Source organism: Pollicipes pollicipes, unplaced genomic scaffold, assembly GCF_011947565.3.
Source record: "Pollicipes pollicipes isolate AB1234 unplaced genomic scaffold, Ppol_2.1 Scaffold_4881;HRSCAF=5763_pilon_pilon_pilon, whole genome shotgun sequence".
In the NCBI taxonomy this organism is placed as follows: domain Eukaryota; kingdom Metazoa; phylum Arthropoda; class Thecostraca; order Pollicipedomorpha; family Pollicipedidae; genus Pollicipes; species Pollicipes pollicipes.
In genome coordinates, this window is record NW_023596576.1 from 48899004 (window position 1) to 48920338 (window position 21335).

Consider the following 21335-nt stretch of genomic DNA (forward strand, 5'->3'; position numbering starts at 1 on the left):
TGGGGTCAACAGGAGATCAAAAGGCGGCGAGTGCCGGCGTTGACGTCCAACAGCTGGCCGGCACCTGCTGGCGCTGAGCGCGTGGTGCATTTGTGCCGCTCCAGCGCCGCGCGGCCCGTTCATCACACATTAGAGCGACGCATCGGTCACCCGGGCCTCTCTTCAGCTATTCAATCAAGGCGCGCCAAAGCAATCTTCAGCGCGCCACGCGGCAGCCAATCAGCGTCCGTCGCGTCCTGCGCTCGGCCAATCAGCGGCGGCTTGGCCTCCACGGGCCGGTATCGAGCGGCGGCCGCGCGCCGGTCGGAGCTCGCCGGGCCGGCGCCGCCTCCGTCGGCTCCGGTGGCTTCCCGTGCGCTCCTCGCGCACCGCAGACGCTACCGCGCCGCTTCCGCCGCGCGCGCCGCCCGACCCGCCGATGTCACGGCCGCTGGCGTCATCCGCGGACGGGCGCTGCGCTCAGCCCGCGCTGAAGACGCACGACGAGTCGGACGGCCCGGCCGACTCGGTCTCCAGGCTGGGGTCAGCTCAAACGCTGGAGGTCAGCGCCGACAGCAGCGGCTCGCCGCCCGAGGCCACCGTCGTCCGGCTCGGCCAGCACGCGGCGGAGGTCGCCACCAGGCTCGGTCAGTACGCGGGCGAGATCGCCGTTCGCTGATTGCTTCGCAGATGCCGAAGGGTGGGTCACGTGCTCTAGTAGTGTCATTGAAGTCTGTGTGATATTGCATTGTCGCTTGACGCTGCGATGGTGATGCAGGGTGTCCATGGACCGGTACAAACAAGGGGCACCTTGAAGCTCACTTGGACCCGCAATGCGAATTCGTTTGATTCGCTATCGTATTAACGTGTGTCTTATGTGGTCTAGATGTGGTATGAGGGTGCTAAAATGAATGTGTCCCATAATCACTTTTATGTCATTTATTACTCGCCGTTGTGAGCATTCACACAACCTCGTGTGAGAAGTCCCAGTTGTCCCGTCCCCATGTAATTCCCACGAGCAGCAAGCATTCAACCTTTTCATTCATGCCGCATCGAATGGTATCGGACGGTATCGAAGGGCATCGGATGGTACCGGGAGGTATCAAAGGGCATCGGATGGTATCGGACGGTAGCGGACAGCAAAGGACGACACCGGATGCCGCATTCCCGAACCTTGAGTCCAGACACCTACCCAAGGGATGCGTCGTGGGCGGATTTCGTCTCTACCTTCTTCCGCTTATGCTTGTTACCACTTGCCCAGCGTGGTGTTGGCACGGACCGCTCGGGACCCATCCCAGTGCGTTTCCCCTCCCCCTCCCTCAGACGTGTGCCTGACTGCGTCCCTGCTGGCGCCCGCAATACCGAACCAGGCGCCAAGCTTCTGTAACAGTCGGCTTCGCACGGCGTGCTCAGTAGCTGACCATCATCAATCTTGCGGGGGCACATCTCGACGGCGCGCGCCGGCGGCCGGCCGCCCTGACGCCTCGCAGCCGCCCCCCGCCCAGCGCGCCGCCTCGCCCGGGCCTGTCCAGCACGCGGCCGCCCTGGTCCCGGCTCCGGGTCAGGGCCAGGGCTGGCGCCTCGACGGCCAGGGTCGCCGCGCGTCGCTGCGAGCCAGCGGTCGAGCGTTACATCCGGCGTATCCGGCGCGGCGCGGCGCGGCCGCGCGGCGGTTCCGGCAGCCGCCACCGCTCATCAATCCGGCTCACTCGTCAGCGGCGTCGCACTGTGGCCCCGTAAACAGGGGCCGGCGGCGCGCGCAGCCGACGCCCGCCCAGGCGGCGGCCACTGCGGCGCGCCGCCGTGACCTCATCTGTGTATCAGCCGGGCCGGCCGGCCGCACCGGGTCCAGCGCGCCGCCGCGCTGACCTCTGACGTCACGCGGTCATCGGCGGCCGACGGCGTGCCGCCGGCCGCCTCTCAGCCTCGACAGACGGGCCGTCGTCTGAGGACGGCGGCGGCGTTCGCCAGCGCCCCCCCCCCCCCCCCCCTCACCTGCCGCACCGGGCCGGCGTACGCTGGCGGCAGTTACGGCGCAGTTACGGTCGGACCGTGACCGGGCCGGCTTTGTCGAGCCGGCGAGCTGCGCACACCGCCGTCGCAGATAGCGTCGCTCGTTACAGATACCGCCATACGTTTATGCACAGCATAATGGCTTCGGTCGGGCCCTGGACGTGTTATCGACGCATCGGACAGCTTCACGGGCGTTTTATGACGGTTTTATTAATTTTCTAACCACTCGTGCGGCGGCGGTGGCGCCGGGCTCGCGGTGTCGCCTTGGACCGGGCAGGGGCGGGTCACGGTCCCAGCTCGGCCGCAACGGGTCTCTAGTGTACCCCGCACCCCCGCTGCCCCGTTGCACCCTCGCACCCCTGCTGCCTCTACAGCACCCCGCACCTCCGCTGCCTTCACTGCACCCCTGCGTCTCCACTGCACCCCGTATCTCCACTGCGTCCGCTGCCTCCACTGCACCTCAGCGCCTCCACTGCACCCCGCACCTCCACTGCGTCCGCTGCACCCCCGCATCTCCGCTGCCTCCACTGCACCCCCGCGTCTCCACTAAGACCTCGACTCTGAGCTCGACTGTCGGAGGGTGCTGCCGACTCGTTCGCTCATTGCTGTCCAAAGGCGACATGCAACTCAAAATGTTGGGAGAGCGTTAGAAATTACCGCAATCAGCGCCTTTTCCCAATTTTCTGCGTCATTAGTCCCAGAGGAAGCCCCATGTTATATCACCTCATTCAGGGGTGTGCTCAAGGGCCAACTGCGACCTCAGCATTCGTCAAGAAACGTGTCTTTACCTGAACCGGACCCACTTCTCTCTCAAAGCTGGAGATGAGGGGGGGGGGGGGGCGGGCTGGAGCCCAAATTGGAGGGGGGTTAGATCCCCTCAACTGAATAGGAAACTGCATCCTTTTGGACAGCTTATGGTTAATATCTTTTGAGCACAGCGAAATGGTGTACGGGGAACACTTCCGGTTGAATCCTCACTATTGCGGAACCCTGCATACTCCTCTGTCCCCACTCACTTCATTGCTGAGAGGCAAAAGCGCCAAACTGTGCTGAGAATGGGGACCCGAGTCTGGAAATCAGCCCATGCAAAATCCTGAGCTCAATTTGTCGTCGAATTTCGGCCGTACTGTTTCGAATATCAGTCAAGGTGTTCTACAGCTTCTTGTTGCTTTTGACTTCGGCGCTCGCCTTATGCTCAAGATGCAAAACGTTGGGGCTCAAATGCTCCATAAGTTCCTGCTGTCCAATAACAATAACAAGCCAATAACAAGCCAACACCAAAGCCCAGCCCTATGATGAAACGGCGTCACAACCCCTAACCGTTTACAACGCATCGTGTCTGGTACTCCGTCTCAGTGCCTGGATCCAGTTGCCTTCACTTCAGATACGGTACTTGAAACGCTTCTTCCCCTTCTGGTGTTTTGACAGATGCATCCCGCCTATAACCGAGGCTTCCCAACCCGTCCTGACGCTTCTAACATCACCACAGACTGCGGCATGCGACAGCGAGGGGAGAGGGGTGGGTAACAGCCGCCCACCTTTCCGGCGAGACCCGCCCCCGGCGCTGGTCCCGTCTCAACAAGAACTTTACAGCCAGCGATAAAATTGCCGGTCTTACTAAGCCAATTAGCAGGCTTCCGTGACGGGGCGATTGTATCGACGCAGTGCGCGAATGGCATCCGCGTGCTTGCATTAGTGGTGCTCTCCCGCCGGATGGCAGAGCCCCCTGCGGTCGTACACCGAAGCTCCGAGGAAGTGGTGAAGGCGGGGTCGAGTGGTGACTGCTCGCCGACGTCGGGCGGCGAGTTTGTGGCGGAGCCGCCGTGTCGTATCGTTGAGAGCATCTTGGTAATTTTATCCGCCGATAATGACGTTGATGCCAATGGTTGACCATCTTATATATTTCACATCCTTTAATAAGCTGTATCGGTTGACCAGTGCTCAACCTCAACCAGTGCGGGTGAACTTCCCTTCCCAATTGTTTTAACGCTTTGGATCAAAGCTCGTTTCACACCCAGGGAGCTAGGTGGAGAATACTAGACAAACAAAACACAAGCGCACGTCGGGCACGAGCGACTATTGCGCGATCAAGTTACCGCAGATGTACGGGTGGTAGAGTGACCGTTATATGGGGGTTCTTCTTCAGGAATGGAGGTGGAGGTGTCGTGCGACAGCACGGAGCAGCTGACAGAGCGGTGCTCGCCGCCGCCGGCGGCCAAGCTGGCCGGCGACGGCGCTCTCAGCGCCGCCCAGGACCCGGGCATCCGCCGCTACCGCACCGCCTTCCGGCCCGACCAGATCAAACGGCTCGAGGCCGAGTTTCTCAAGGACAACTACGTCAGCCGGCCCAAGCGCAACGAGCTGGCCACGGAGCTGGGTCTGGCCGAGGGCACCATCAAGGTACGGGAATAGGGCACCGGGCACTGAGAGAGCTGGGTCTGGCTGAAGGCACCATCAAGGTACAGGAACAGGGCACCGGGCACTGACGGAGCTGGAGCCTGGCCGAAGGCACCATCAAGGTACGGGCATGGGTCACCGGGCACTGACAGAGCTGGGTCTGGCTGAGGGCACCATGAAGGTACGGGAATAGGGCACCTGGCACCGACACTGACGGAGCTGGGTCTGGCCGAAGGCACCATCGAGGTACGGGAATAGGGCGCCGGGCACTGGCAGAGCTGGAGTCTGGCTGAAGGCACCATCAAGGTACGGGAATGGGTCACCGGGTACTGGCGGAGCTGGGGCCCTGGGCATTCACGCTGAGGATGGGGGGGGGGCGGATCTGGTCCGTAGCCGATAGACACCATTAGGGCGCGGTAGGCATCTGGCTTCAAACAGGCATACTGCCGGATAATAGATCTCTTGTGACTGAACCTACTCGAAGAGGACTTAAAGAAGCTCATTAAATAATGACTTCTCGTCTTTCGAAGATATTCGTGAAGCACCTTTCGACGTTCACTTCCCGCGAAGCAGTCCCTTCACGACACAATCTGGCGTTCCGTCATGTGAATGTGAGAATATCATAGCTGTACCTCCGTTGCGAAAATACTCAGTTATGTAGCTGCAGACCGGATTGGCTTCCAGTCTACGATGGCTTGGTTTTTAGCGTGTGCCACGGTTTCTTTTTTTTACAACCAACACGGCTGGGCACTTGAATGTGTTGAATTATCTTTGTTCCTACCTTATTCTTGCTATGATGTACGTCCCTGAATGCCTTTGTTGGGGCTGCTGTTGCATTACAGCGGTAGAAACCGGGCCAACGTTACCCGATAACGTTAACGTTGATAATAACAGGCGTAACGCCAACAGATGTTTACCGCTGTGAAAATCGATCCCAGGCTTTCCAACCCATGGTCTAACGCCATGGGATACTCAGTGGCTGGCGCGTATATCCAAGGACTGTGTTCACTTTCTTAATGTGTAATTTTGGTTAAGGGCAGTCCGTGTTTCGTAATAGCAATGTAAAAACAACTGCGCAGAATGAACGCGGCTGTTGACGCGCCCTAAGCCTAACTGACAACAATAACGATGTAATACAAAGAAAGCGTAACTTGGTGGCTTCTGTTCAATCAAACACTTGGTCCCTCCTCACGGAGTGTCCGGCGTGTTAGCGGGTGGTCAATTTTGACGGATATTCTGCGTGCCGCCAGGTGTGGTTCCAGAACCGACGCATGAAGCACAAGCGGCAGCAGATGACAGCCTGGCCGCTTGACCCGCGCTTCACCGACCCGGCGCTGGCCGCCATGATCCTGCAGGCGGCCGTCGCCTCCGGCACGTACCCGTACGGCGGCGTGGCCGGCCTGGCGGCGCCGCCGCTGTCCTACTACAGCCCGCTGGCCGGCTCTGCCAAGTGTCGCTTCTCGCCGTACGCGCCGCTGCCGGTGCGGCCGCAGCCGAGCCTGGCGGCGGCCGGCTTCCTGCTGCCGCCGCTGGACGGCTGCCGGCCGCCGCCGCCGCCGGCGCCGCCGCTGCCGCCAGCAGTCAGCGCCGCCGCCGCAGCAGCAGCCGCCGCCGCCCTCTCGCCGGCCGTCTCCTCCGAGCAGAGCAGCTTCTTCAGGCCGTTTGAATCTGTCGTGGCTAGGGATGGCCGTGAATGATGTTTAGTTGTCAGCTGTTTTGCCTGCAACGAGGCTCTACCTCCCTTCAAATTGTGTTGGCTGGTGTGGACAACGTAAGTCGCTCATTGGAAATCGCGGGCCCGGATTTTGGAACCCATAGTGGCAGAGGGCGGTGGCGAAACCAGCTACCTGTGATTTAGATCAAGCGTGATATCTGTTAATAGTCATTTATGATCTGTATTGTTGGATATCGTGAAATAAAAACCTTGATAGGGTTGACAGAAGTCGGTTTAAGGAAGTGCTTACTTGGCGACTAACCCGAAAAATTTGATGTCAGATTGCGTTGCATGCATGACAAAGTATTGCCTCCGCAGAGCCAGGAGGAAGCACGCGGCCCTTCGAGATAGCGCGGTGCGGCCAAACGTCGCCATCTAGCATTCGTAGGCGACCACTTGTCGCATATTCTGCGGGATTTGTACGCAGCACAGTCCACTCTGTGGGCCAGGACACCCTGTAGCCCCCCCCCCCCCCCTCTCACCCCGAGACGTGTGTTCCGACGGCACCACGGAGCCAATTGTACGGTGAAAGGGAGTTTGGGACACGATTAATTTCGGCGCTGGCTGGCCGGCCGGCGGGGCCGCCGCGCCAGAGACAATGCGCTGGCCGCGGCTGACCGGGCCGGGCCGGCCGTTACGAGTCGGCCTCCTGTGGGGGCGGCAGCTGCTCCCGGGGTGGGCACCGCGGCAGCGGCGGGGGCGTCCCGCCGGGGCCGGGACAGCCTCATCAGCGCAGAGGTTATGATGTCAGGCCAGGGGGACACAGACAACCTCATCAGAGCAGAGGTTATGATGTCAGATCATAGCGACATGGACAGCCTTATTAGCGCAGAAGTCGTGATGTCAGACCAGAAACACAGAGAGAATATCCTCATCAGTCCAGAATTTATTATGTCAGACCAGAAGGATACAGGCAGCCTCATCAGAGCAGAGCTTATGATATTATACCCGATGGACACAGACATCCTCACCAGCGCAGAGATTATGATGCCAGATCAGAGGGACACAGACGGCCTTATGAGCACAAAATTTATTATGTCAGATCAGACAAAACATGCAACTCAATCAGAGTAGACGACAAAGGCAAACTCATGAGATCAGGATCATGAGACTGGGTAGTCAGGACATGACATGAGACTGGGAGACGGGACATGAGATCATGAGACTGGGCATTCATACCATAGCGGGACGCAGTGGGCAGTCTGACCGTAGGGCAGTCTGATTGCGTGTTTGGTCAAAATCAATACCCGTTATCAGATGTGACGGAGCCCACGCAGACCACATCACGAGCTGCCAGGTGTGACGGAGCCCACGTGGACCGCGTCACGAGCTGCCAGGTGTGACGGAGCCCAGGCAGATCGCGTCACGATGCTTTCCTGGAGTGGGTCACGCAGCCGAACTCAAACGACGTTGACACAAACTGCCGGCGAAACCCGAAATAAGACACAAGAGATTGGGTTAAATCACACGGCGCTTGGAGCTGTTAGATGCTCCATTCAACAAATTTCCACTCTTACGGTGCTGTTTTGTGATCTCGAAGTATGAAAATTTTGCCATCGGCAAACGTCTTTCGTTATCTTTCCCTATTCCCCAAAAGTGTCCCCAAATCCACGTTCATGGTTGTACAATGCCGCTGCCAATCGCTGGAAGAAAAGGAAAGCAGTCACTCGGCTACATCTGATCGCAACTTCGTCAGATCATCGTTATTAAGCACTGGTCAGCGGTCGATGGTGATGTCAGATCATGGCCATTGAGCACTGGTCAGCGGTCGATGGCGATGTCAGATTATGGCCATTGAACACTGGTCAGTGGTCGATGGCGATGTCAGATTATGGTCATTGAGCACTGGTCAGTGGCCGATGGCGATGTCAGATCACGGCTATTAAGCACTGGTCAGTTCTCGATGGCGATGTCACATCATGACCATTGAGCACTGGTCAGTGGTCGATGGCGATGTCAGATCATAGCCATTAAGCACTGGTCAGTGGTTGATGGCGATGTCAGATCATGGCCATTGAGCACCGGTCATTGATCGATGGCAATACGGCGAACATAGTACGTGTCTAAGACCATTGGATTGGCCACAATTTGAAGTTCTGCGTTTTCTGTCCCATCGGCCCTGGATTTTTTTAAAATTTGGTTCAGATCATTCTAAGAAGAAGGCAAAACAGAACCAGACCATCGTGGAAATTGATTATATTTTTATATTACCACAGGCTGTTTCTATAGCCCGGCTAGGTGATTGTTAATGATAAGCTCTCACTGCAAGTGGGAAGACTGTGTGCTCTCGTCCCACCCCGTCCCATTTTCTACGCCAATAAAGTGGTAACATCAGCCATTTGCCTTCCGGCTATTCAGCTTCAATGTACCAGTGGGACGCTGATAGCGTATCAAGCACGCAACGCTGTAATCTGCGGTGACAGTAAGATCTAAACATACGACCTTGTCAACCATCCGAAACGTAATTTTACACGAGACGAGACAGCCTTATTCTCCTGACCCATCCGACAGCAGAATCGCTGGACGCCGTACAGCCGCCGGGCGTGTGACCCGGCCAAGACGGGCGGTGGCGTCCGCGGTCTGGTCCGCGGTCTGGTCCGCTCCCGTCTGGTCCGCTTCCGTCCCCCGCCGCCGGGCGGCCCGGTCCTCGCCCGGTCTGCTTCGGTCTGGTCCGCTTCCGTCCGCCGCTGCCGGGCGGCCCGGTCCTCCGCCGTCTGCGGCGGGCCGGGCGGTCCCCGCGCCGGGCCGCCGTCGTCCGTCGGCCGCCCGCCGCGCCACGATCGCCGTTTTATCGCCGCGCTGGGGGGCGGGCACGTGCAGGCGACCCGTGGCCGGGCGCGGGCGACACGCGCTGAGATTTACGTGTCGCCCACCCAGCTGCAGCGCATTGTCACCCGGCCTGGCCGTCCATTACCCGCTGAATGCGGGCCATGATGGCCCGGCGACCCGCTGGAGCCGTCCCCTGGAGAGGAGCTGGAGCCATCCACTAGAGAGGAGCTGGAACCGTCCCCTGGAGAGGAGCTGGAGCCGTCCCTGGAGAGGAGCTGGAGCCGTCTACTGGAGAGGAGCTGGAGTCGTCCGTTGGAGGGGACTGGAGCCGGCCGTTGGGGAGGGGCTGGAGCCGTCCGCTGGAAAGAAGGAGCTGGAAATAACCGAGATGTGCTGAAAATGACTTACGAGGAGCTGGAGAGAAGCTGGAAAGGAACTGAAAGCGGCTGAAGACGGCTGGAGATGATGGAGAGAGCTGGGGATGGACTGGAGAGGAGCTGGAGCAGCCCTCAGTAGCACTCTTACTCGTTCCAGCTGGAACAGACCGGACCGGATGAAGCTCTTGACGATCTTGATGCAACACTTCCGTAATGTCCATGCATTCACCACCGCACTCTGGAAGCAGCGCACTGCAGAAAGGAATTTAAAACCACCTTCCAAATATAGCCTACGGCCTCGCATGTAGTAAGTTATTTCCGAATGACTGGTGGCTTAGGCTCGCACGTTCCTCACGATTACATCCCTGGCACTACAGCGTCTTGAAAGTTAAAACAACATCCATGCACGTACCCGCATCATCTTGAGAGGCGCCCGGGGGCCCGCGGACTCTGGACCGCAAAACAGGCGGCCAGTGCTGACCGGCGGGCGCCCTTTACTCGCGCCATGTTTGTTTTTGCTAACCTCGCGACAACACGGAGGCCGCGTTACCCGGCGGGCGCGATGATCCCAGGTATTTCGTCACAACGCAGACGTCACGCTAACAATGGCGCCGTTCCATAAACTATTACGAGTCGGATCATGTCATTGTTTTACGGACTTGAATCAGCTCGGGGAAAAGCCGCCGCGCATTTCGATGACGTCACTAGGGTATGCCAGCTGATCAGGTCGGCGTCCCGTGTTTGTTTATTTGCCTTCATCTCCGCCGCTGCTGGTCATTTCCGGCCGCCAGCATGCCTGTGGCAGTGAAGCGCCCCGTCCCGGAGGGGTCAGCCTCGGGGGTGTCGCGTCTTCGGCGGCGACTCCTCGCAGGGGTGTCGCCTGTCCGGCGGTGACTCCTCGCAGGGGTGTCGCGTCTTCGGCGGTGACTCCTCGCAGGGGTGTCGCGTGGCCGGCGGTGACTCCTCGCAAGGGTGTCGCGGCTTCGGCAGTGACTCCTCGCAGGGGTGTCACGTCTTCGGCGGCGACTTCTCGCAGGGGTGTCGCGTCTTCGGCGGCGACTCCTCGCAGGGGTGTCGCCTGTCCAGCGGTGAGTCCTCGTAGGGGTGTCGCGTCTTCGGCGGTGACTCCTCGCAGGGGTGTCGCCTGTCCAGCGGTGAGTCCTCGCAGGGGTGTCGCGTCTTCGGCGGCGACTTCTCGCAGGGGTGTCGCGTCTTCGGCGGCGACTCCTCGCAGGGGTGTCGCCTGTCCAGCGGTGAGTCCTCGCAGGGGTGTCGCGTTTTCGGCGGTGACCCCTTGCAGGGGTGTTGCGTGTCCGGCGGTGACTCCTCGTGGCATTTCTCCACTTGAACTCGGTCACAGGGGACGAGCCGGGCCGGGCCGGGCCGGGCCGCGGGGGTCAACGGCGGGCCGCGAGGGTCAACGGCGGGCCGCGAGGGTCAACGGCGAGCCGCGAGGGTCAACGGCTGGCGCAGCTTTTACGGCCTCATTACAGCCGGCGAGCAGGGCTGGTCTTGTATGTCGCCCCCGACAGCGACCGCTGGGAGGAGCGCAGCGACCAGTTGCATAAGATAGGCAAGCCGTATTGTTATACAGTGCACGCGCCGTAAAATCATAAATCTCGTGTTCAATCAACGTCAGGGTATTTATTGGCCGCCGCGTGTTTTGCACTATTCATGTCGACCAGGCGGTTGCAAAAACTGCACGGGATAACGATTCTTAACTGCTGAATCTGTCATGCATGGGAGCGCTGGGTGGCCCGGGAAGACCGAGGGTGCGCCGAGATGACCTGCGTTCTGAGCGGCTGCCTCCAGCCAGCGGCCTGACGTTAGCCGCTGCCCTCCAGCGACAGACGCCGCCGCCCTCGTAGAGGCATCCCAGCGCGCTCGTGTTCGCCCTGAGGCGGACACTCTTACTGACTTTTCTTGGACGCTGTGATGTACCTTTATGTTGGATGGTACGTAGAGAAAAGTATTTACATGCGAAATGAAGGACAAAACCAATGATAGGAGCATTTTAAAGTGTAGGTACAGTGGTGTGTACGCCAAGCGCATTGGTACGAAGGCGCAGATATCTCTCTTCAAACATCCCGTAAACCATCCGATCAGTTTATTTGTTGTTTCTGTTCTTGGCAGTTGAGTCATATCTTTTCTACTCATTGGTGGGTCCCTCCATCTGCATACTCCCAGTGTTACCGTATGTGAACCATCCGATCGGTTTATTTGTTGTTTCTGTTCTTGACAGTTGAGTCATATCACTCCCACTCAATGGCGATTGCTCCCATTTGCATAGTCTCAGTGTTACCATATCTAAAAGAGAAGATCATATTCGCATAATTTAATATTAACACACCTCGCCAGGCGCAAAACTAAAGGCTTTTACCTGCGACAGCTGCACAACTTGTGCATGTTTGACATCAAGCACACCAAATTTTCCCCCGTTGTATGTGGGTGCATATGGGTGAGCACATACGTGTGTGTGTGTGTGTGGGGGTGTGTGTGTGGGTGTGTGTGGGTGTGTGTGTGTGCGCGTGTGTGTGTGTGTGTGTGTGTGTGTGTGTGTGTGTGTTTTGCGTGCCTAGATGGCTGCAGTAGCTGTAGCCATGATCCCTGCCCGCTGGACCGACGGCTTCCTTCTGTGGTCCGCCGCCGGGACGGGCGTCACACGTAAATTATTACGTCACGCTAGATGACCGCGAAGGCACCCCGTCGTCGTGTTGACATCAAGTTTGCTCGGCCGTCGAGTGGCAGTGGCACGGGCGCGACATGCACACATCATGAGCAGGCCTTGTCTCGCCTCCAAACGCGCTCTGCTGTGCTAACCAAGCTTCGTTTTGGGCTGTTCGAACGGCGCCGGTAGTAGTGCCAGCGGACTGTAAGTTACCATAAATGCCACTGAGTAATTTCATATATGCCTCACTCGCGCGCATTTGCTTATCGTTACTACTAACAGGAAATTGCCGATTCTTCGTGTCGCATTTGCTCTTCTTTTACTCAGCCATTCACATTTCTTAGGAGGGGTGCTGCAGCGGCGCAACGTTATGTCCCTAACATGGATGTTAATGTTATGTTATACGTGCCACGGCGCACAGGGACAGGCATTTGCTATCGCCCAGTCATCAGTGAAAAGGTAAATGTGCACGAACGGGTTGTGAAATGGCAGTGTCTATTCTTCTTGGAATGCATACACCGAAGGTGTGAACTGTGACCAGAGCTCGGCTATTATGGTTCGGCAGATGTACCTTACTATCCGATGTAGTTCTCATCAACGCTTGATCTTGCTTCCACACATCGATTCCTTTCCCACAAGATTTAGATCAAGAAACACAACATGGTATTAGAAAACTTCAGGGCATAGCTAAGACGAGTAAACGAAGCAGATTGACTACGAATTTGTTTTTGTTATACCGCTCGCATTCCATACTTGTTGGTTTTCTGACGAATCTTTATTTCATGGCTTCGTGGCTTGTATTGTAGAAGTACGAGCAGCATCCAAACCAGCCACCAACCCACTACTAGCCACACTCATCATTGCTAGCACATGTCGAGCTCACTCATTCACATTTCACCTGTACAGTTGCCCAAAAAGAAGCCAATAAGCTGATTATGGCTTGAGGGCCTATCTGATTATGTCACACCTTAAGGCTTGATTTATCTTCAACCTTGCATTTATGCGATGTTTAAGTTCATCACGTAGGTTTATCGTGGGTATTGTACTTTTCATCACGCAGCGTTCCAAATCAAATAAAAACCAGCCGCAGAACCGCCTAGTCAGTCAATGTCTCACCTGTCCAATAAGCTGATCATGGCCAGATATATTTCCTGATTATTCCAGCCCGCTAATTCTGACACCTTACATTTATACGATGTAAGTTATCACGAAGATTATCAAGTAACCTTATCACGAGGGAGTGTGCTATTCATCATGCAGCGTTGCAAATCAGATAAAGATCAAACTTCAACCGTCCGGCCTATCACCTTTTCATCTCATTCTAACCGTCTCACCCACCATGCTCCACCAGCAGGCTCCCCTAGACAGCGCACCAATTGCCCCAGCCGGGGCCGGGCCGCTTCCGCCGTCGCGCCCGGCTACCGATTTTCCCGCCAGCGCGCCGTCTCCCACCAGATTTGGCGCGCCGTGATCGGCGACGATTACGACTATTCCGGGCCATTTCTCGGCGCCGGAGATGTCATTATTCTCGCGCCAGCCGCGCCATTTTCTCGCCGCCGGCTCCCGCCGCCTGAGCCTGGTAATCCCTGGACGCCCATTACCTCCAAATTGAATCTGTTATAACACAATTAAGCTGAAGCCAGAGAAAATTAGCCTGTATCATTCGGGATTATTATTTAATAATTGAATATCAGTGGGTCGTGTCGGGGCTGGGGCGCGCTGAATTGTTAACGCGCTGACACTGCAGAGAGAGGGAAGAGGGCCGTGCGGGGCGGCGTGGTGGCCAGGGAAGGGTTACGCCACCTGCTGGCCTTGTCCACAGACAGCCCACGGCAGAAACCTTGGTCTGCGAAAGGTCGTGACATGGGGCCGAAAAGATGCTGCGCTAGAAAAGAAAAGATTCGCGACACCGTTAATTCTATGGAAGAGAGCTTCGATGACATCGTTGCCACCTTCTTGACCAGCGAAAGCCAGTGTTCTTTGATTTATACCGCTTGAATGTCAAAATACTGCTTTGGAATGGCTGGAACAGAATAGAAAAATGCAATATTTTAGCAAAAAAACCTGGGAAGGGATGTGTTCGGAAATATAAAAAAACGCTATTAGAGTTCATCCTCACTCCGTTATTCTGGGCACCTTTCATTCCGTTCCAAGTTCCAAGTCTTTCTTGCTGAGTTTCGTCGGCATGAGCACTCAGTGGCCACAGCAGGTGGATACACATCTCAAACCCTAAGCCGTCCCCTTCACAGAACATGCAACTTATGCTTGGGCGACTGCCTAAACGGTCCAGTCTGTAGGCTGACTGCGATTTGCCAAAATACTGGCATTTGTTAGTACTACATTTACTGGGCTACTACGACCTACCCTGCGGACGGAGTGCGTTTTTGCTCCAATACGATTTGGTAAGTTTCTCACGTGCAGTGGGGTCTCTCCAGCGACCCGCAGGCCGGAATTCCTGTCACTGTCAAAGCTGGCTCTGATACTGCAGACGTCTCTCAGCGCAACAGCTGTCGGCGGCGGCTTCCGAACTGAGGCTCGCGTCCAGACGTGCACCAGTGAACTGGTGACCCCGCCCGCGCTCACACGCGTATGATCAGAAGGTGAAGTAAAGAATGCCCATGGATTTACCGTATGGTCCCGCTGCCTGTGGGTTCACCCGATCCACGAGGGAATCTGCTTCGCTGCCAGGGACGAGGCGAGTAAACAAATGGACAATTGTTAAAGCGATCGGCTGATCAGTGGCCCTCAAACTGGCGGCTGTGTTACTACTGTGCCACTGTAGCCCAGCACCGCAGCATCCGTGCCATGGTGGTGATGTCGCACCGGCATACGTCTATGGGCTGTACTTCAGACTGTCGACTAGTGAGCATTGGCAGCTCCTGGCACCAGTCTGTAGGCTGCACTTCGGGCTGCAGACTCGTGAGCATTGGCAGCTCCTGGCACTAGTCTGTAGGCTGCACTTCACACCGCCGACTTGTGAGCATTGGCAGCTCCTGGCACCAGTCTGCAGGCTGCACTTCACACTGTCGACTTGTGAGCATTGGCAGCTCCTGGCACCAGTCTGCGGGCTGCACTTCACACCGCCGACTTGTGAGCATTGGCAGCTCCTGGCACCAGTCTGCAGGCTGCACTTCACACTGTCGACTTGTGAGCATTGGCAGCTCCTGGCACCAGTCTGCAGGCTGCATTTCACACCGCCGACTTGTGAGCATTGGCAGCTCCTGGCACCAGTCTGCAGGCTGCACTTCACACTGTCGACTTGTGAGCATTGGCAGCTCCTGGCACCAATCTGCAGGCTGCACTTCAGACTGCCGACTTGTGAGCATTGGCTGCTCTGCGTGTTCGATTATTAACAGCGCCCGGTCAATGCCGAACACCGCTTGAAAGTCAGTCTATGCTTCGCATGTAACTGCTCCGCGGACTTTTCGCCCTTTTGAGTTTAGTTGGCTTTACGGAGAAAACAAATTGCATCAGCATCACAGGCTCTTTTGAACGTGACATAAGAAGTTCATGATTGGAACGCATCTTTTCGCCACACAAGGAATGCTGTTACGGGATATCGTTTCGTTTCAAGGCCTTCCGTGTAAGCCTGAATGTTGATCAGCATCCGTATCAATCTGTCATATATCTTCGGCTCCTTCTTGGTAAATTATGGCATGCAATACTGTCAACAGAGTAAAAGTATGCCTCATCCTTATGACTTCTTCTGGCGTCCAGCGAAGCCGTTATAAAGGCTCACCCCACACGATGCCCCGGCGGCACAGGCGAGCTACTCAGATAGCTTTTTTAGAAGCAGCACATCTGCCATGCTGGCAAGATATCACGCCACCATGTTCGTCTTATAACATCGATTTTTCAAAAGGCATCATATATTGAGCGTGATTGGGAAAGCAACACCGCAGAGCCGTGCACTTCGACCAATACGCTGCAGGCGTGACCGGCGGCTCGGCGGTCCGCGCCTCTCGTGCGAACAGGCGGGACATCTGGCGGAGGGCAACGGGCTGGTCGGGGCGCGCAGCGCTCTTACTCTTCTCCAGTTGATCATTTTGTCTGCACAACTGTGGATGCTTTTGAACGCCATGGGAACCGTGATGAGCTTGGGAACTACATCGAGGCTGAATGCTAGGGTTACGTTAGGCGAACAACCTAACCTATTTTAGAATACAATTGATCACCGGGGGGCCAAATCGCCTTGAGCTTTTGATCGACTGGCCAACGTTTGTCGTACGTTTTAAGTTTCGTGTTTGCTCAGGCGTTACACAGGAGTAAGACCAGGCGGAGTGCTAAACTTGGCCCTCCCGCTTTTTGTGGAGATTTAGCATTAAGCTTTTGGTGTTTATGGAAGGAAACGACTTAAAAATAAGGTATGACCCTCCCACTTGATAGGACATTCGTACGCAGGATTCGTGAGACACCCTGACGTACAGGAGGTTTAATCATATTATCGCTTAATGCACAGCATTACATGTCTTTCTAGCAATGCTGTGCAGCATTTTTATAACCGTTTAAGTATTTTGAAGGCAGAATTGCGGTCTGGCTGTATTTTACAAAAGTGTGCGAGTTGCAAGCCTGTATCCGTTCACGGGTGGAGAGGAACATTTCGAAACAAATAAAAAAACAGCAGTTACTCTTCACGACACTCTACCGACACGTTGCCTTGGCCGTGTGTCGCCCTATCGCTCCGCTGGCAATGCTCTCACACAATTACGCTCCCACAGCAAATCATGTCGAAAATACTTTCTCTCGCCATGCGCAATCGAAAAGGGACGAGCTCAGGGAGAAGTGTTTGTTTTACCTGGTCTTTTCGCCTCGTCCACCTTCCGCGACCAATCTGAACGTCTGACCGATATTTATTACGTATGTGCCAAGGTTTTGCATTGCTCGTGCGTTTGCCGGTGGGCGGCCCGTGTGCCAGCTAGCTGTGCTCTTTGCAAGCGCGTTTTAACGAATGTTTTCTGCGAACAAACGCAAAGCTGCTTGCGTGGGTATAGTCGACCATGTACCTCCCAATGCCGAGGACCAAGCACCATCGTTAACTAGCCTCACTATAATGTGGGCTGCCATAAAAACATCGTTTCAGTGGTCATTAGCTGGTGTTGCCGTACCTGCTGCTGACCCCAGCAGCCACCTTTGTAGGCGGGTGGCGCCACAGAACACGTGCGGCCCACCCAGCTCGCCTCCAGAGCCACGGCCTAATCCAAGTGGCCATTTACGGCTGAAGTCCCGATCGTTTAACAGTGACCATTCCCAAAACGCCTCCGATTCTTTACAGCCGGCCGAGTCACCCTCCGGCTCTGTTTTGACGCCCGTGCAGATGCTCTCGCGACCCCGCGACAAACACGCGCACAATGCCGCGCCCTTATGAGGACGTCCCGCGGCATAACGGCGCGCGCATTGTCGCCGCTGCCGCACGACCGGGGCCGGCGCGCAGCGGCGAACACGGTGGCGGCGTGTAATGACGCCGGCTCCGCTAACAGAAACATTACCTGGGCGGCCGTCGGCGGCGGCGCGGCCATCTGCCGCGCTCACGAGCCGCTCAATCCTCCGCGTGCGCCCACAAATTCATTCCGGGCATTATTCGGCGGCCGCTAAATCTGGCGGGGCTCTGGTTTGCCAATCATTTAGCGTTGACTGCGCCCCCCGCCGGGGCCCGGCCAATATCTGATACAATCATTGCGGCTCCCCCGCGGCGCGGGCCGGCCATATTTACAGCTCTTCTATTGGTTTTACGGGCCGGACGCGAGGCGGCGGCCCACCCACCGGCGGGCGGCGGCGCGGCCGGCGCGCGGCAGTCACCTGCCGTAACGGCTTGGAGGGCAGCTCGGCCCAGCGCCGAGCTAGGCCAGTCCCGCTGCCGGCCCTGACACACACGCGCACGCGGGGCGTTACGGTGAGGGCGTACCTGTTGTAACGGCTATAGGAGCACGCCCAAAATTGTGAGGAATAAACCCGCCTCTTAAGTCCCTCGCCTCTACGTACTTAACTATGGGGCTCATGTTAGACTTTCAGGGAAAGTGGCAGGGTTGTGGCTCCTAAACCCCTCCCGCCCCCTCCCCCCCCCCCCCGCCATTCCCGATTCTCACACCTGTGACCAACATGCCAAAGCATGGCGTAGCACCTGAGGAAGACTAGAGGGCTAACATGTCACTGATTTTACAACGTCGAATCTGAACAAAGCTATCGCCGGTTCCTACCAAAACACACCTCAGTGGGCGACTGAAGACCAGTGAGCTTGTTAAGCGAGGACAATGCGTATTGTGGGTGATCCTTCAGTCATACCCAGGTGGAGGTACCCATCGCAAGGGACACAACCAACGGAGGTGGAGGGGGGCATGGATCTTACCCTCCCCTTCCTGCCAAGACAGAGCTCAGTTTTTCTCCACCACACTATCAAATCATACTGACCCAACAATCTGACGATCCAAATGTCTTGAATTTGCACCTCATCAGCCGCCATGGGCAGTGGCATGCCGTGTCCGACAGCAACAGTTTCGTGCCAAGGTCAGCGGTTAGCCGAATTGATATGTACGTGATATGTACGGTGCGAAGCTGAGGCAATGGTTTCCGATCTCGGAGCAAACCAAGGTTGATATCTGATTGATGCGTTAGGAGCGTACCTAGGAGTACCTAGCGATGTTTGTGATGTCTATAGTCTGTTCGCAGTGTATAGATGCTGCAAATGGAACGGAGGCTTAGTCATAAAAAATGACGTACACCAGTCGCACGTCCTGGCAGGTTCCCATCGCTCCGTAAATTCTGGCTGTGCCCCTGGCCATCACGCTCCATCACTATTGAACCTGCAATTGTCACTTCAGACATTCAACTTGTTATGACAAGTCCCATATGGATGTACCCTACAGAAAGCCAATAGGCGTGCTCTTCCCGTGATCCGAGTTGATTTGTTCCACTTGGACAAATGCTTTACAAAATTTTGATTGGTAGAAAAGTGCGCGGTATCGAATAGCAGGTCACTTTACCAATGTCGATTACTGACAGACTCTGCATGACAGCATGACTAACCACGCACTGTTAAAACAAATTTGATTAAAACTTGTGGAATATCTTTACTTCTTTTTTTGCAGTCAAACATCATATTTTTTACTCGCCAGATATCATACCGAGCGTATGGTGTCTAATGCCTAAGCGGGCGCTGGGCACTTGTTTGTAAATCCACATAAATCCCCCACTCATCCCCATATGTGTCCCTGTGTATGTCGCCACTAATCTCAGGAACGACTGTGCGGAACACGTTATCATTTGGTGCACTGATGCATTGGATAATCGGAAGTATTGCTAGGCTATCACCATCGTGGTGACACTGTTCATGTGCATTTGGACGGCAGACGACAGCCGCGTAGGCGGCTTGACTGAACGGACTTAATGCTGAAAAAATTGGTTTACAACGAATCGGCGAATCGTGGCGGATTGCAGGCGACGCTAATAGTCACACCAAGACAAAGAGCAAAGTTTTTTTCTCGATCCAACAAGCTGTGGATGACGTACCTTGTGCTGATAAAACGACTAGGAAGCATGCCTACAAGATTAGTGCGATGCTTATGACAGAGGAGTAATTCAGGGTCGAGCGAATAAAGTTAGCATTCTAAATGAAGCAGAGAACTTCATGGACTGGATAGACCCAAGGATAGCCATATGCAATGGTTAACGGTTGAGTCGGTTTTTATTTGGGGAAAATAACGCATATGCGTGTGGGCAATGGTGAGACGTCTAGGAAGCGTCGAGTAGATAATTCGCGAAATACTTCAAATTGGTACTGCTCTTGCTTCATTTGGTCACAACGCGCCCCATCCACGTTTCTTTTGCAGGTATCAATGTTAAAGAGTAAGCTTGTGTATAAATTTCCTGAGACTGTTCAATAGCTCAGAACGGAAGTGATGAGAAACGCAAAGGGTGGGACCGATTAGAAACAACCGATTAGACAACCGATTAGAAGCGGGTAGTGGGTAGGTATGAGCACAGCCCGATAGGTAGCAGAAGGATTGGATAAAGGAACTCTCACCCGTGCGGTCTCTAAGTGAAATGAATCATCACTGCGCAGTTGTCGACAAGCGCGGAGTGAGGAGAACCGGCGCTGACCGAGAAGTGGAGCGTTGCCTGATCGCACAGAGCGAGGACCAAGAGAAACAACCCGGCCGAGGACCGCTGGCTCCGGCGAGGACCAAGAGGAACAACCCGGCCGAGGACCGCTGGCACCGGCGAGAACCAAGAGGAACAACCCGGCCGAGGACCGCTGGCTCCGGCTAGTCGGCCTATTAAAAAGATGCTGACGCACGGTTTTTACCACCCGCTGAATTGGGAGCTTAAGGCGGCGCTTACAAGCTTACAGGACCAATGAAAGACTGTGGAATGCGTTGGATAGCCTGTGCAGTTACGGGTAATGGACACTGATGCGAGCACATCGACGAGGGAAGGGTGGCGGGGGGTGGGGGGGGGGGGGGGGCAGGCACAGAGCGAACATTTTCAAATATACTTTTGTCCCGCCAGAATTGAACTAGAGCCGCAAGCATTACACAGAGGAGAGATGGTACTGGTAGCCATCAGCCGCCAGGCAAATGTTGTGCTTCGAACTTGTACGGTTTTGCAGCTCGTAGGGACAGAGTCCCCCCCCCCCCCCCATTCCGTTTGTGTGCTTAATTTTCAGAGGCCTTTCAAGGCGCGTTTCTGTGACGTACTGAAGATATCTATATGATTCTTACCCGATATCGTGTTCTCATTTTTCACCAGATCTCCTCTGACTTCTAGCAACGTCAGATAACTGAGGTTGCAGTCAGTAGCAAAGCCAATGGAGAGGGGTGTGGGGTGGGGGGGGGGGGGGAGGCGCCTTGTGGCCGAAGTCTCCAGTATTTGTTGGCAGTTTAAGACACCTATGAGCTTCTAAAACCCATGAACGTACGCTCGAGGCATCAATATGTGTTTACTTGCCGAACAAGAACTCCAAAATATGCCTTTCATAGCAACGAAGCGGGCCATCTATGGCCTGACCTGCCTTCTTCCGGGAAAAATTCTGGCTTCTCCACCGGCCGCAGCAAAAGACGGCCGGCATTCGACAGTGCTCCGCCTGGCTGGCGGAGGCGGCCGCCGGAGAAAGTGGCCGGTTTTAGCGCTGCGGTGCGAATAATCGGCGTCATTTCTTCAGCGACCGCCGCATTATTTGCTGCCAAAACATTGGCTCCAAGCGCCACTGGCCGCCCATTATTGGCGAATTAGTGCGAATTATGATATCAGCCTCCCGTTAAGCCGCCCTGTTTGCACTGGGGTTATGGCGCTGGCGACGTCGATAGCCGGACCAATCAGCGTGAACGTCACGTATTTCCTGCTGCAAACAGCGCCTCAGCACGGGCGTCGGCGACCGCGATGGACGTTTGTATGCGGCTCCTGCCAGAGAGTTTCCTCCCTTCAG

General features: G+C 55.9%; 2 protein-coding genes across 2 annotated transcripts in view; one reads left to right on the forward strand and one right to left on the reverse strand.

The window, feature by feature from the left end:
• Positions 1-390: 390 nt before the first annotated feature.
• On the forward strand, positions 391-6564 carry LOC119100522 (segmentation protein even-skipped). The gene is made up of 4 exons (XM_037223609.1): positions 391-626; positions 4139-4392; positions 5640-5870; positions 6553-6564. The coding sequence occupies exons 1-4, from the start codon at positions 419-421 to the stop codon at positions 6562-6564; spliced, it is 705 nt and encodes a 234-aa protein (XP_037079504.1). The 5' UTR covers positions 391-418.
• Positions 6565-10257: 3693 nt separating this feature from the next.
• The window catches only part of LOC119100523 (segmentation protein even-skipped), a 50895-nt gene continuing 39817 nt past the window's right edge, over positions 10258-21335 (reverse strand). Inside the window, exon 5 of the mRNA XM_037223610.1 lies at positions 10258-10492. Coding sequence (XP_037079505.1) covers positions 10258-10492 — 235 coding nt within the window. The remainder of the gene's footprint in view (positions 10493-21335) is intronic.